The 12,723-nt window shown below is 42.3% G+C and overlaps 2 protein-coding genes across 4 annotated transcripts in view; one reads left to right on the top strand and one right to left on the bottom strand.

Moving 5' to 3' along the window:
* The window catches only part of fars2 (phenylalanyl-tRNA synthetase 2, mitochondrial), a 126,468-nt gene extending 120,836 nt beyond the window's left edge, over positions 1-5,632 (bottom strand). For 2 of the 3 annotated variants that reach the window (XM_023949894.2, XM_078938905.1), the window contains exon 1: positions 5,394-5,554. The gene's annotated coding sequence lies outside the window, so the exon portion shown is untranslated. Of the gene's footprint in view, positions 1-5,393 lie in introns of all 3 variants that reach the window. The other variant, XM_004080815.5, reaches the window with a different exon arrangement.
* lyrm4b (LYR motif containing 4) overlaps positions 5,618-12,723 on the top strand; it is a 42,065-nt gene continuing 34,959 nt past the window's right edge. Inside the window, exon 1 of the mRNA XM_004080814.5 lies at positions 5,618-5,750. Within this exon, the coding sequence (XP_004080862.1) occupies positions 5,659-5,750 (92 nt within the window). The 5' untranslated portion in view covers positions 5,618-5,658. The remainder of the gene's footprint in view (positions 5,751-12,723) is intronic.

The following is a 12,723-nucleotide window of genomic DNA, read 5'->3' as shown; positions in this document are numbered from 1 at the left end:
CTGACGCCCACCTATAACCACCAGGAGCAACATGTCATGCCCAAAGACACTTCATCTAATTGGTGGGCAAGCCGGGAACCGAAGCTGCAATCTTCTGATCAGAGGTGACTGGACCACAGCCGCCCCACACAAGTGATGTCAATGACCAGCAGCAGATACCTGACCAAAGCTTTGGAAGCCAGGAGAGGAAAGCAGCTATCACAACAAAGTCTGAAAGCTACTCTGAATAGGAAACACTTTGCAGGGGTGTGGTGGTGTTCTGATACTATAATGATATTGTAAATAAACATGAACCAAGTCGTTTAAATGACAAGCATGAGCTGCAGTGTTGTGGCGAGAAACAGAAGCAGAATTTGAAGATGCTCAACTGTCTATAAATAGAATGACTGTCAATTTGACCAGAAGCCATTTTTAGATGTGAAAAGTTATTAAAACAAAAAGGGAAAAAAAGCTTATATGATTTACTTTACAAGTAAACCTCTGATGTGTTTGAATGAAAGTGAGAAATCAAAAAAACAAGGGAAAGGACATTTTTTTGGGGGGGGGGTTTCTTGCTGAAGATGAGATTTTCCGTTTAACTAAAAGCTCAGAACCAGGTGTAGATCTAAACAGATCTGAACAAAACTCAAGCTGGTTTGTCATGAAAATAAAACAGTGTGGATAGGAACAAATTATGTAGACAAAAATATCATCAGCAGACAGACAAATCTAGAAAACTTCCTGTAGTGTATTTCTAGATTGTTTAGAAAGTCCTAAACATCGTTGGACCTTGTGTGGAACCGTGGAGGACAGTAGGAAAGGATCCAGACTGTCCCCACAGTCTGATTGCCAGAACAGAGTTTAGACCACACTTAAATCACACTTTCCTGATCTAAGTCACACTTGAAAAGAAATTTCCTAAAGCAAATGTTACACAAATGTAAAAGCAAATATCAGACTGAATTTTAAACATTGATTTTTCTTGGGCAATGGTTGCATACCCTAAATTTATCAATACTAAGAATTGTGAAGTATGTGTCAGGATGTATTGTTAGACAATGCCATCATAACATTCTCTGTAGCATTTCCCTCTCTCAGCACAAATTCTCAAGTGAAGGGTGCAATAAAGAGCCACACCTCAGCAACGTTCTGTGCCCGAGGATGGAACTGGAGAGATGTACTCCAGGGTTACACGTAGTCTGGCACAGAACAAACGGCACCTCACATCATCACACTTCCACCCGCAGGTCTGTTGCACTGATAATGGTTTCCTGAAATGCTGTGTCAAGGTTCATTATCTTTAGTGATTGTGCAAAAAAATAAATAAATAAACATTTAGACATTGATATACCAGATTGAGCCAAAAGGCAACTAAACATCAGCTTTTCCTGAAAGTACAGACTTCTTCACGTCTGTGACTGCGCGCGCATGTGCAGGGTCAAAGGTTTAGGGCTCATAAGGCAGCAAACATGGCAACCACTAAGCCAAAGCTTAGCCATAAGATAATGGTCATCCCGACCAAGGAAGACACCTACTAGAATTAGTGTTGACTGAGACTAGAATCTGGGATGGAGTAGTATTCTATTATAAATACTACCAGAATTCACTCAGACGGTTACAAAAGTATTAAAATACTTTAAAGTCATTGAAACTCGATTGACTGTAAATGTCAATCTTGCTCGCTGACAGTGTCACTGATCAGTCTGTTTTTCAATAAAATGACGTATACCTATATAGCACTTTACTACCTTCCTTAAAGGACCATAGTGCTTTTCAGTCACAGTCCCATTCACACACACATTAAGGGTCTGCAATGTTTGTTTACCTTACAATTACCGGTACGAAGCCCATTGAGACGACTGTTGTTGTGAATTTGCAGTATAAATAAAATTGAATTGAACTGAATTAATACACTGATGGCAACTCCAATGGTGGCAACTTTTAACCACAATATTATCTCCCTCTTGCTTTTACATGTGGGCACACAGAGCGGGAACCGAACCTGCAATCTTTTGATCAGCGGTCGCCCGCTCCATCTCTGCACCACGGCCGCCCAGCCTAGTACAAAATCGCTTTTTTTGTGTTTTTAGTTGCAAATATTTGCAAAGATGTTCATCTATTATAAATGGACACTGCAATCCTTTCCTATCCCTTCTACAAGAAGGTGGGGTCATTTGTAGCTTTGAAAAACAAAGCAATGGCCCCAGAACAAGCTCTTGGCTACTTTGGCTACTGCAATTGTTCCATCTTCGCGTTTACAACATCTCCCAGAATTCAATGCGGTTGTGAACTCATCTATTGAAAAATTACTGCACACACCTAAACTACTGCATACAAAAAGGAGACACAATCTCCTGTAGCCTTAAGCTAAAGCAGCTAACAAGTTTAGCTGTCCTGTCAGTGTGAATGTTTTCAGCCTCCTGCTCTACATTTCAGTCGAGGAACGATCTCATACTACAAGGAGCTGCTCGTTAGTTGCTACACTCTGCAGGCTAATTTCCTAACTAAAGCATAGACATGCAAACTCTTTGGCGAGACGTGTGGGTGGCTCCACTAAGATGTCAGCCTCAATAACGGCTTTGATGGCTCCATTTGTTACCTTTTCCTGCATAGTAACACACAAATTGAGAACTGCACATAAACCCACACCGCTGCTGACCTTTACACTCAGACACAGCCAGATATAAACAATCAGGATGTGCATCTGACCTTTTAGACATCCACTGCAGAGGAGCATACTGTCCAAACACACATGCACACAAATGCGCAGAAATACTTCTAAAAGACTCTGCAGAAGACCGAGCGCGGCCACAATGATGTCACAAAACGAAGAATTTATTTTAATGCTAATGCTTGAAAAGACAGAAACAACCATATTTGGACATGTGGGAGGAGCTATTTCCTCCCAACTTGATAAAACTAAAGGCAGAACTAATGAAATGAGTCAACAGGACCCCAATAGGAGTCTTTCCAGCCCTAAAGTCAAGTATCAAACACTAATCCAAAAAGAAAAACAGCATGAAATGTGGTTTACAATATTCTTTTATCCTATTTAAGTTTTCCTTAAGAAGTACACTACTCAATAAGTTAGGGATATTGGGGATAGGGCGGTAATTGTATTGGGGTGATTATAGACACAACTCATTTAGTGTTTTCCATATCATGGTCTCATGTGTACAGTATGTGTCACTTACTGGAGCGAAAGCCAAAAAAAGTATCTGAAAGAAAAGTATTTTCAATGAGGCATCAATGTCAACATTCTGTAGGTATAAAAAGCTGATTTAGTCAGTAAATGATTTCAGGTTCATCATTCAAACAGCTATAAACACGATGTCACTCAATGTCTGAGCAGCACTGCCTGTCCACAGCACCTTCAGGCTGGTAGGAGAAAGTCAGCTGTTGCAGGTGAACTTGGTGAATCTCAAAGTGTCTTCAGCAGATTTTCACTCTGAACTACTGTCAGAGTTTGTGACAGACAGGAGTGGAGCCCCGTCATTGACAGACCACAACCATGACCAGAACCTAAGGACTTCTGACTTCAGACATAGTTTTGTAAATACCACACAGCTGCAGGCCGTTTACCAGATGTGAGGGGTACCAGGGTTTCCAGACTAACCAACTCCACCACTTTTACTGGAATGATAGACGACTGTTGCAGGGGACTCCACTGACACCAAGACACCACCGTGAAGGTTTGCACAAAACCATGTGACCTGGACAATGACCTAGACTTCAGGGACATTACAGAAACATTATCATCCCCCAACTTTCTGTTCATGGATGAGAAGACTCCACCACATGGTGCTAGAATTGTCACAGCTGGACTTCAGTAAGCAGGAGTGTGTCGTATGGTATGGCCATCAATGACCCCTGACCTGAACCCCATAGAGGATGTCTGGAACCAGCTGAAACAGAGAATGGATGACAGTACCCCACCACTACATCAGTGTTTCCCAACCCTGGTCCATGAGTCACACTGTCCTGCATGTTTTCCATGTTGCTCTGCTTATGCACACCTGATTAAGCTCATCATCAGGCTCTGCAGAAGCCTGACAGTCATCAAAGGCAGGTGTGTTTGGGAAGGGAAGGCTGATCGGAAAATTCTAATGACCGAGCATTCCACTGGTATTTAAACGCAGCACTTACGGACGAATTTGTGAGACGTGAAAACAGTCTCACGGTAGATCCGTGCGTAACTTTGGCTTTGTGTGTGCGTAACAAGGGATTCGTGCGTGTTTTTTTAAAGATGTGTGTGTGTAAGTAGTTTCAAGCTGTTGTAATCTTATTTTGTGCATACGTAAATTGCATTTTGTATTTTTTTCATTTTATATTTTTTTAACTTATACACAAAACGTGTTATGTGAGTAACAAATCACGCACAAATCCAAATTTATGCACAAATCCTAATTTACGCACGCACAAAGCAAGAATATGCATACACAAATCCTAATTTACGCACAAATCAAGAATTACGCACGCACAAATCCGACTGAGTCTAATTTCTCTCCATAGTCACACCCCTAGTGGCAAATGGTGGAAATACCCACCATTTAATACTTTTTTATTGGCTTAATTTTGGGGTTATAAATATCAAACTAATGAAAATGATGTTTCATCTCATTCATTATTAGTAATATTAAAGGGGACTTAGTGTGGAGTTTGCATGTTCTCCCTGTGTGTGCGTGTGTGGGTTTTCTCCGGGGACTCCAGCTTCCTCCAACAGTCCAAAAACCCAAAAACATGCTTCATAGGTACATTAGCTTCTCTAAAATGTCTCTAGGTGTGAATGTGAGTGTGCATGGTGTGTGATTTGTGGCCCTGGCAACCTGTCCAGGGTGTCCCCTGCCTTCGCCCACGAGTGGCCGGGAAAGGCTCTGGCAGCCATGTGACCCCAAAAGGGGCAAAACGGGTTTAGAAGATGAATGAATAAAGGTAACTTTATCGTACTTCATTCAAATTCAAACCAAAAAGGAGAAACCGAATGTAAATGATAATATCCCTGACTTATTAGCTGTGTTGTATTTATAAAACTACCAAACATAAACAAATGACCAAAGATTGACAGTCCTGATCAAGAGGGTCATACAGGGAGGGTCCAGAGCAGGACTCTGTGCGGTCACACACTTCCTGTTAAAGAATCCCTGACCTAAAAAAAGACCCACGTTCGCGCGTGCACACCCACACATAAACACACACCTGACAACAGCTGAAGCTGCCTGTTGTCAAGTATGATCTGCTGCAGAACCTCACAAATACAAAAGGAGCTTTTTAAACCCGACAAGCAACACATTTTCACAATTAATGATTCTTATTCCTGCACTATAATATCGAATTTTGTACCGACACCTTAGAAAAGGTCTTCTTATTATATAAGTAATATATTTTAGAGGTTAAAATTAGCAATGCTAACTCACCTTCTGTCACACTTCAGCTTTCAACTCTTGTGAGGTATGCGGAAGCGCGCCTGCATGACTCTTGGATTATGAACATGTTTCAAAAATAAATATGCATATTTATGCTGTGTGTTATTTAATAAATGACGTTCTTTTATCAAACTTATTATAATGTAACATACGAAAATAATGACAAACAGCCTAGACTTTGGATTTCTAAACTGGCGCTAGTTGGTCGCTCTTAAGTAAGGGTCCTTCATCGCAGGGACCGAACAGCGTCGGTAGCATGAACATGGCAGCGTCTGCTCGAGCCCAGGTGCTGTCTTTGTACAGAATGATGCTGAAAGAGAGCAGCAGGTTTCCTTCCTACAACTACAGGTAAGAGGCGGACTGAAGCCGGGTTCAGCGGGGCTCATGGCCGCTGTGCTCCGGCTGTCAAAGGAGGAAAGTGCCTGCTAACGCCTGTGTTTTGATCATTGATGAGCTGCTGCAGAGTTTACGAAACTCTCCTGACTGCTGCTGCACCAGTTCATGTGTTACAAAACTAACCTTATTCATTATTACATTTCTTCCCTTTGGAATATTATACAGGGTTATTATAATGAAAAAGCTTATTTTAAGGTGTTCCCTCATGATCACTTGAAGGCACGTTGGTAATAATAGCAATGGAGTTTGGTAATGCCATGCTATAGCAGAATATGATAAAGTACAATCAATGCCATTCATAATTTCATAAGAACTTTGTTTTTATTGACAAATTGTTGACTGGTTTTGTTTTCTTGGGACTCTTATTTTGAAAGTTTGTTGATCATAACGACTTTGAAAAGCCTTAATCTCAATTTTAATCATGCAGAAGCCTTTTTATTTAAAGGTTTTGAGTTTATGGAAACAGACCTGAACTCTGTTTTGCACGTTTTACTGATAATCTGAAGCTACTTTATTTCATCTTTTGAGTGCATTCTCTCTCCTCGAACATCACTTCAAAATAAGTCAGACTATGATTGAATTCATTTTCAAAATACTTTTCAAGCTCACATGACGGAGCTGATAATCTCTGATCTCCTGCTGTCTCCTTTCATGGTGGCTATTTTGCTGTCATTCATCTTCTGCCCCCCCTTTGACTGTTGTTAAACATGTTCCTTAAGAGGAGCTCAGACCCCCACAGGTCATCCTCCTCGTGTTGGATGAGTGATTGACAGATGGAAAGTCTTCATGTGAAACTCATGATGTGGGATACGTACATAAAAGCTATTAGTCATCTATTCTGTCTGGGACTCTTATGGACTATATTTCTGTTTTATTATTTTGGAATCCCATATCTGTTGTTTGAAGGTGCTGTAGTCCTTCATGACCTCCTGTTTACACTTGTGATGGTAATTTGCCACTCGAGCTACGTTCACACCACCTCAGCAGCACACTTTCAAAATTCTCTCATTCACTTGTTGCTACGAAAGTTTCTACAACCGTTGTTGGGCTCTATGTACAAAATGCGCACCCGCTGAATGTGTTTTTAAAGTTAACTCTAACCTTAACCAGGTCAAACTTTGACCAATTAGGGACTCCGATTTTGTAGTCGCCCTTGTTGTGGCTGGCTGAGTGCTTTGAGCTTGCATTACTTTTCCTCGCTCCTGGTCACCTCTTCAATCACACCAGCTCTTTCCTCTCCCTTCTTGTGGCTTTGGACCAGAACTTGGGGGCTGTTCCCCAGCCTAAGCCGGCTCTTCCTGACCACATCCTTCCCACGGCTTCGTTGTGTTTAAGCTTGCTGATGGCCTGGTCAACGGCCTCTTCGGCCTTCCATTAGGGCTGGGCGATATGATTTTTTTATTCGATTTCCACCCCCCCATACATACACACACTTAAGGGAAGCAATAAGTACAAACTGCAGACAACTTAAAGCAAATTTTGCTTTTATTTAATCAAAAGCAAGACAAATGTAACCCCCATTTCTGGTATGAATAATAAATAAATGAACACACTCTTGGAATCAAAGTATAAGATTTTTCTTCTTCTCTCTCCCTTTTGCACTTGTGTTGTTTTATATAATTTTCTTGTTTTATATAAATTTTGTCTTCTCTTGTTATTCTACACTTGTTTTCACTTGTCCAAAATAAAAAGGTTATTTAATTTAAAGTCCCAGCTGTGTTTTAAGTCACACTTTGTAGTTTAGACTAAAAGGAGACAAACATTCACCTCAACAGTAGCACCATTATCTAAAGGATTAACAATGCAGCTCATATCTGGGGTCTAAGGTTTTAATTCAATTAAGAAACCCCGTCTTCGCAGCAGGACTCGCGGTCAATACCCCCCCCCCCCCCCCCCCCCCCCCGCAGCGTTGCAATTGAATACCGGTACAAGTAATAATTACAACGCAGTATTCTTCATTAACAAATAACAGTAACAAATAACTAACTAATGAACTAACTATATAGGTGTTGTAGAATGAGTATGTGTGTGTCAGGGCTCCAGACTAACTTTTGTATCTAATCTATCTATGACTGGGAGAAACAACAATATACAGCTTTTGTAGATTTTTTCCCCTACTGGACTGATTAAGTACCCGATGCGGTGATTTTTCAAAATAAAACATTTCTCAAAATCAAAGATAGTTCAGACTATTAATAAAAGGAGTACAGCATTGAATATTTCTTCAGCGAACCGGCCTTCTTCCATTCATTTTCTTAACCCGCTATAACCTATGTATAACCTCTTCCATCCTTGTGCTGCGCTTGCGCCAAAGCGCCCCGACTACTACCGTGTCAACCTGCTGCTATGATGACCGTATTTAGCGCTCTCTGTGTTGGACACAGGAGGAGCGCGGGGGAAAACAACTCTGAGCTACAGAGGATGTGAACAGGTAGAGAGGAAAAGCAGGTAGAGAGGCGGGGGAGGGGCTATTGGCTGCAGTTGGCTTTAAACTGTCAGAGAGATGGAAATACGGGCGTCAGATTCAGACGCAGCTTTCCCTGCGGGAGTTGAAGCAGAGACTTTCTCTGGGATGATTTTATGAACTCAAACTTGGAAACATGATTACCAAGTAGAACTCTTTAAAATAATAAACCTGATCTCTCCACATTCTCCGTGTCCACCATGCACTGATAAACACAGACATGCAGCGATCAGACCATGACGTTAGCTCGTAGCTCCGCCCACACGCGACCGCGATGTCAGCTTTAAAGAACGCAACTTCTAAGAGGAGGGGCGGGGCGGCAAACCCCCAACAGCAGGTTAGATGACAGAACCCATTAAGCGTCTCAACCTGGTGCGTTCACGGAGCTTCAGAACATAAGACTTCAACGGCCACTCAGCCTAACGTAGTCCGCTATTATATATTCATGAGGGGAAAAACCCGCCGAACAGACCCTAAAACCGCCCAAATTATGCATACCCGCCCAAAGCCATTTTTACCCGCAAATTTAGAACCAAAACCGCCCAATTGGGCGGAAAACCGCCCAATCTGGCAACACTAGTTTTAGCCGTTTGCCATACCGCCGTGTGAAACTAAGGCTACGGAAGCTCTGGGGAGCCAAAAATGTGCCATTACACAAAAACTCGATTTAGTTATTTTTGAAATCGCCCGTAACAAAAAATTAGAATTCATTAATTCAATCGATTTTTCACCCAGGCCTACCTTCCATTTGCGTCCGGTTTGGACAGGTGCCTTAGTGTTTCTCACAAAAGGGTCGGTTGAGTCTCTCAGCTCAATCACAAGCTTGGCCTTCTCCTGTCTGTAGCCTAGGCCCATGGGCTTCAGTGGCAGCTGGAGTGTGTTTTTCCCAAATAGGCCTGTGTTGGAAAGACTTCGAGGTACGCCAAGCCTCTTACGTATGAAACTGTAGGCTTTGGCATCCATCTTTGCCACTGTGGATGACTTAATCTCACTCAACTTCAGGGGCCACATCAAGCGCTGAAGGAGGGTAAATTGACAGCACCACTCTCTGAATTTCCCTGGAGATGGCTCTTGTCAATCCTCTCCAGTCCAGCTATAAGCTGGAGCCTGATGGTGGCAGGCAAATGGGTGTCGCACAGATCAGCCTCATACAGTCTTCCCAAGCTTCCCACTGGTTGCTCAGCCAACAATGGAACTCTTTCTCCAGTCAGAGATGTGGTCATTCCTGACCCCCTTCCAGATCGAGAGACTGCAGGACTTTGAGGGTTTGATTGTCATTCTGGCCCATCCGAGGAGATCTTCAAAAGAGAAGAAAAGAAGAAGAAGTCTATGGGATTTTAGCTTCTTCTAGTGTGGAACACCCCCATATCTCTGGAAGTGACTTACTTCAGTGTTTTTCAGCCAGTGCTGTGGTAACCCGGTGTGACGTTGAAAACCATCCATCCATCCATCCATCCATCCATCCATCCAATAGACTTCATTAAGAATGACTATGTATTGTTAATCCAGATGACATATTTGTGCCTTGTGATTTTTGTTTTTTTAATCAATAAAATAAAATAAGGCTAAATTCCAGAATATTTTAATTTTGTTGAGGTTCATTTTTCCCTTTTGAGATTCTATTGGATTATTTTTTAATGCTTCTGACTAGGCCTTTTATTTTGAAGGGTGTGTGTCTCTGAAGTGGTTCAAGATCAGCTTCATCCAGAGCAGCAGAGCCTTTCCAACATGTTGGTTGTTTAATTAAAGAGGTTCCAGGATCCCTCATTCATATCCGAGTTTCCCAAAAAACACTAAGCCGTGACGGAGAGCAAAGGTCAGGGGGGTTTGATCCTGCTCTCTCGCCACACCTGTGTGTGTGTGTGTGCTTGCTTGCTTGTTGTGGTGTGACCTGAATATGCCAGACGTTGCTGGCGGCTGTGTTTTGTTGTTGCTCTCTTTGACGGCAGAAGCTCACCTCTTCCTGGGAGGAGAGGCTCGGTTTGGAGAGAGGTGAGGGAAAACATGTAGGGAACAGAAGTCAGATGAAAGATTCAAGATTTGATCTGCAGAAAGTCGCTGCCGACACCGATGCTGACAGGAAGCGCTCTGACTTTTAGCTTGCAGCTGCAGCTTTGTCTGTTTCCACACAGTCAAAAAGCTGCTGCCTCTGTGTCCACAGGCTGGTTCAGCTCTGACACTCAGAGCTGGTTTGCAGGAAAAAGCCTCACATGACCCCAGAGCCGAAACTTTGTCTCTAAACGAGGAGCTTCTGAGGATGAAACCTGCTTCAGGAGCAACCAGGCACTTTCTTATCATCGTCTTATTTCTTCTATAGTTGTGGAATTGTGTCCCTTTGATCAGGAAATAATTCAGTGAGTAGAAATGATCTCAAATTAGGAAAGGATCAGTTTGAAAAACCAAAAGCTGGAGCAACATAACAGTTGTCTCATTTTTACTCTGATTACTGCTGTGCTTTTCCCTTCTATCAGTACCTTAGATATAATGTTTCTTTTCAGAGCTTCTGGATTTCCCTTTGTCCCTTTTGTCCCTTTGAGCCGGCAGTTTGCCCGTTCCCATCAGGGCTTCAGAACCTGGACTTTCCTCACTTTTGCTGCTCTGAAATGCTTTTAGATCTCTCAAAGATCAACATCAGAACAGCTGGATCCAGCAGGATCAGTGGTTGGTACTACTACCTTTGTTTGCAGAAGAACCTTGGGTGAAATGGAAACCCAAGGAAAGATGGAGGAAGCTGAGGAGTATGGGGGGGGCTGTCAGAAGTAGGTCATCTCTGTGCAGAATCATCAGCAAAGTGTGATTCAGTGTTTCATGTCTTAATGGGAGTCTTTTGTCTCAGCCTGTGATGTCGTCATCGGTGCCTCCTCTCCGTCCTCTTTACATCTTCACTCTGCTATCAATGACTCTCTGGGGTGGGAGGAGTTCAAACGCAGAATCATCCTCTCTGAGTGTGTGTACTAAAAAACTGTCAGCTTTTCACAACAGACAGGCCCCTGATGAATAAGTGATTGGAAATCCAGATTCTCCCCCCTCGTCTTCTTCACGTCACATCTTTCAAAGATCACACGACTGAATTCCCTCTGAAGTTCCGGAGGCGAGACACGGCAGAGGGAACCTCTCACGCGCCGCTTTAACCCTCTCGGAGAAGGAATCAGCTCGATGTGGTGAAGAAGACGAGGGACGCCAGGGCTCGACATAGCCATTTGTCCGCTGGCCCGGTCCTGTTTTTCGAGCAGTGCGGACCACAAGACTTTACTTTTCACTTGTCCGCTCGGGCCACTAAAATATTTAACGGTTTATATATTCTTCACCTTCTTCAATAAAGTAAATTTTGCGAAAACGTGTAGATTTACCTCGTCTTCATAATTTAGTTTTTCTGCTAGTCCTGTGTTCAGACTTCAAGGGTTTCTATGGGAAACCTTTCATCACTTCTCCTTCTCTCCCGCCTGCGCGCGCTCGGCTTTCACTGCCGAGCACCACGCGGCACGCGCTCACTACTTTTTTTTTTCAAACTTTATTGAATGTAACAATTCAATACAAAACAATCTTAAACAGCAACAACGAAGGCACAAGCCAGTGGGTTATTATTACATTTGATTATAAATCCGACACCGTCACTGAAGAGAGACTGAAGCATGTCAGAGATGTGGAAGACATGGCAGGAATAGATAGGAATATGTTGGATGGAGTAGTGGGTATAATTAGTAGTATGGACAGCAAGATATTTAATGAATGCATTGAAGATGAAACTGTATCCACTAAGCTTTAAGCTGAATGTCAAAGAATCAAAGGCAACTCCAAATACCTGAATCTCAGACTCAAATGCAGTAGAATGTTAAACTACTTAATTTTGTTTTTCTTTACAACACTGTAAGCAGTAAGTATTTCTAGTTAGCTGAATGATCTCAGTTAGACCTGCACAATATGAGGAAAACTCGCGATATGCGATATCAGAGATTAAAATTGCGATAACGATATAATTTGCGGTATATAAACAAACAGCAAAATAACCAAATAACCATTCCCAGTTTAAAAATTATACTCCAAATGACCCACGTTGACATAGGTTACAAACATCTAACATAACAGGGCTCCATCTGATTGGTCAGCAATGTGAAGGCGTCCATCCGATTGGTCAATTGCATTAAGGGATTTATTTGATTCGTTAAATGGTTCAAGCTGCCATTAGATTGTTTTAACACATTTAAGGTTTATGATTTATTGCGCTATTTGCCGTTAGAAGCACAATGAAAACTTCTGAACTAGTGTTACCTACTACACTGCAGCGCTCTCTTCAAAACATCTGAAACAGACTAGAGCAGATTTAAGTTTGATATGCTCTATTTTCAGTCATTGAAAAGTGTAGAAATAAGTGATGTCACCAGAATGCACCAAATTGCACCATATTAAAAGTTTCCGGGGGGGCATGCCCCCGGACCCCCCTAAAGTTGCAAGCACCTGCGA

The sequence above is a fragment of the Oryzias latipes genome, chromosome 20 (assembly GCF_053564925.1).
Source record: "Oryzias latipes strain Hd-rR chromosome 20, Olatipes_Hd-rR_3.1".
Taxonomy (NCBI): Eukaryota; Metazoa; Chordata; class Actinopteri; order Beloniformes; family Adrianichthyidae; genus Oryzias; species Oryzias latipes.
This window is presented reverse-complemented; position numbering and strand designations above follow the sequence as displayed.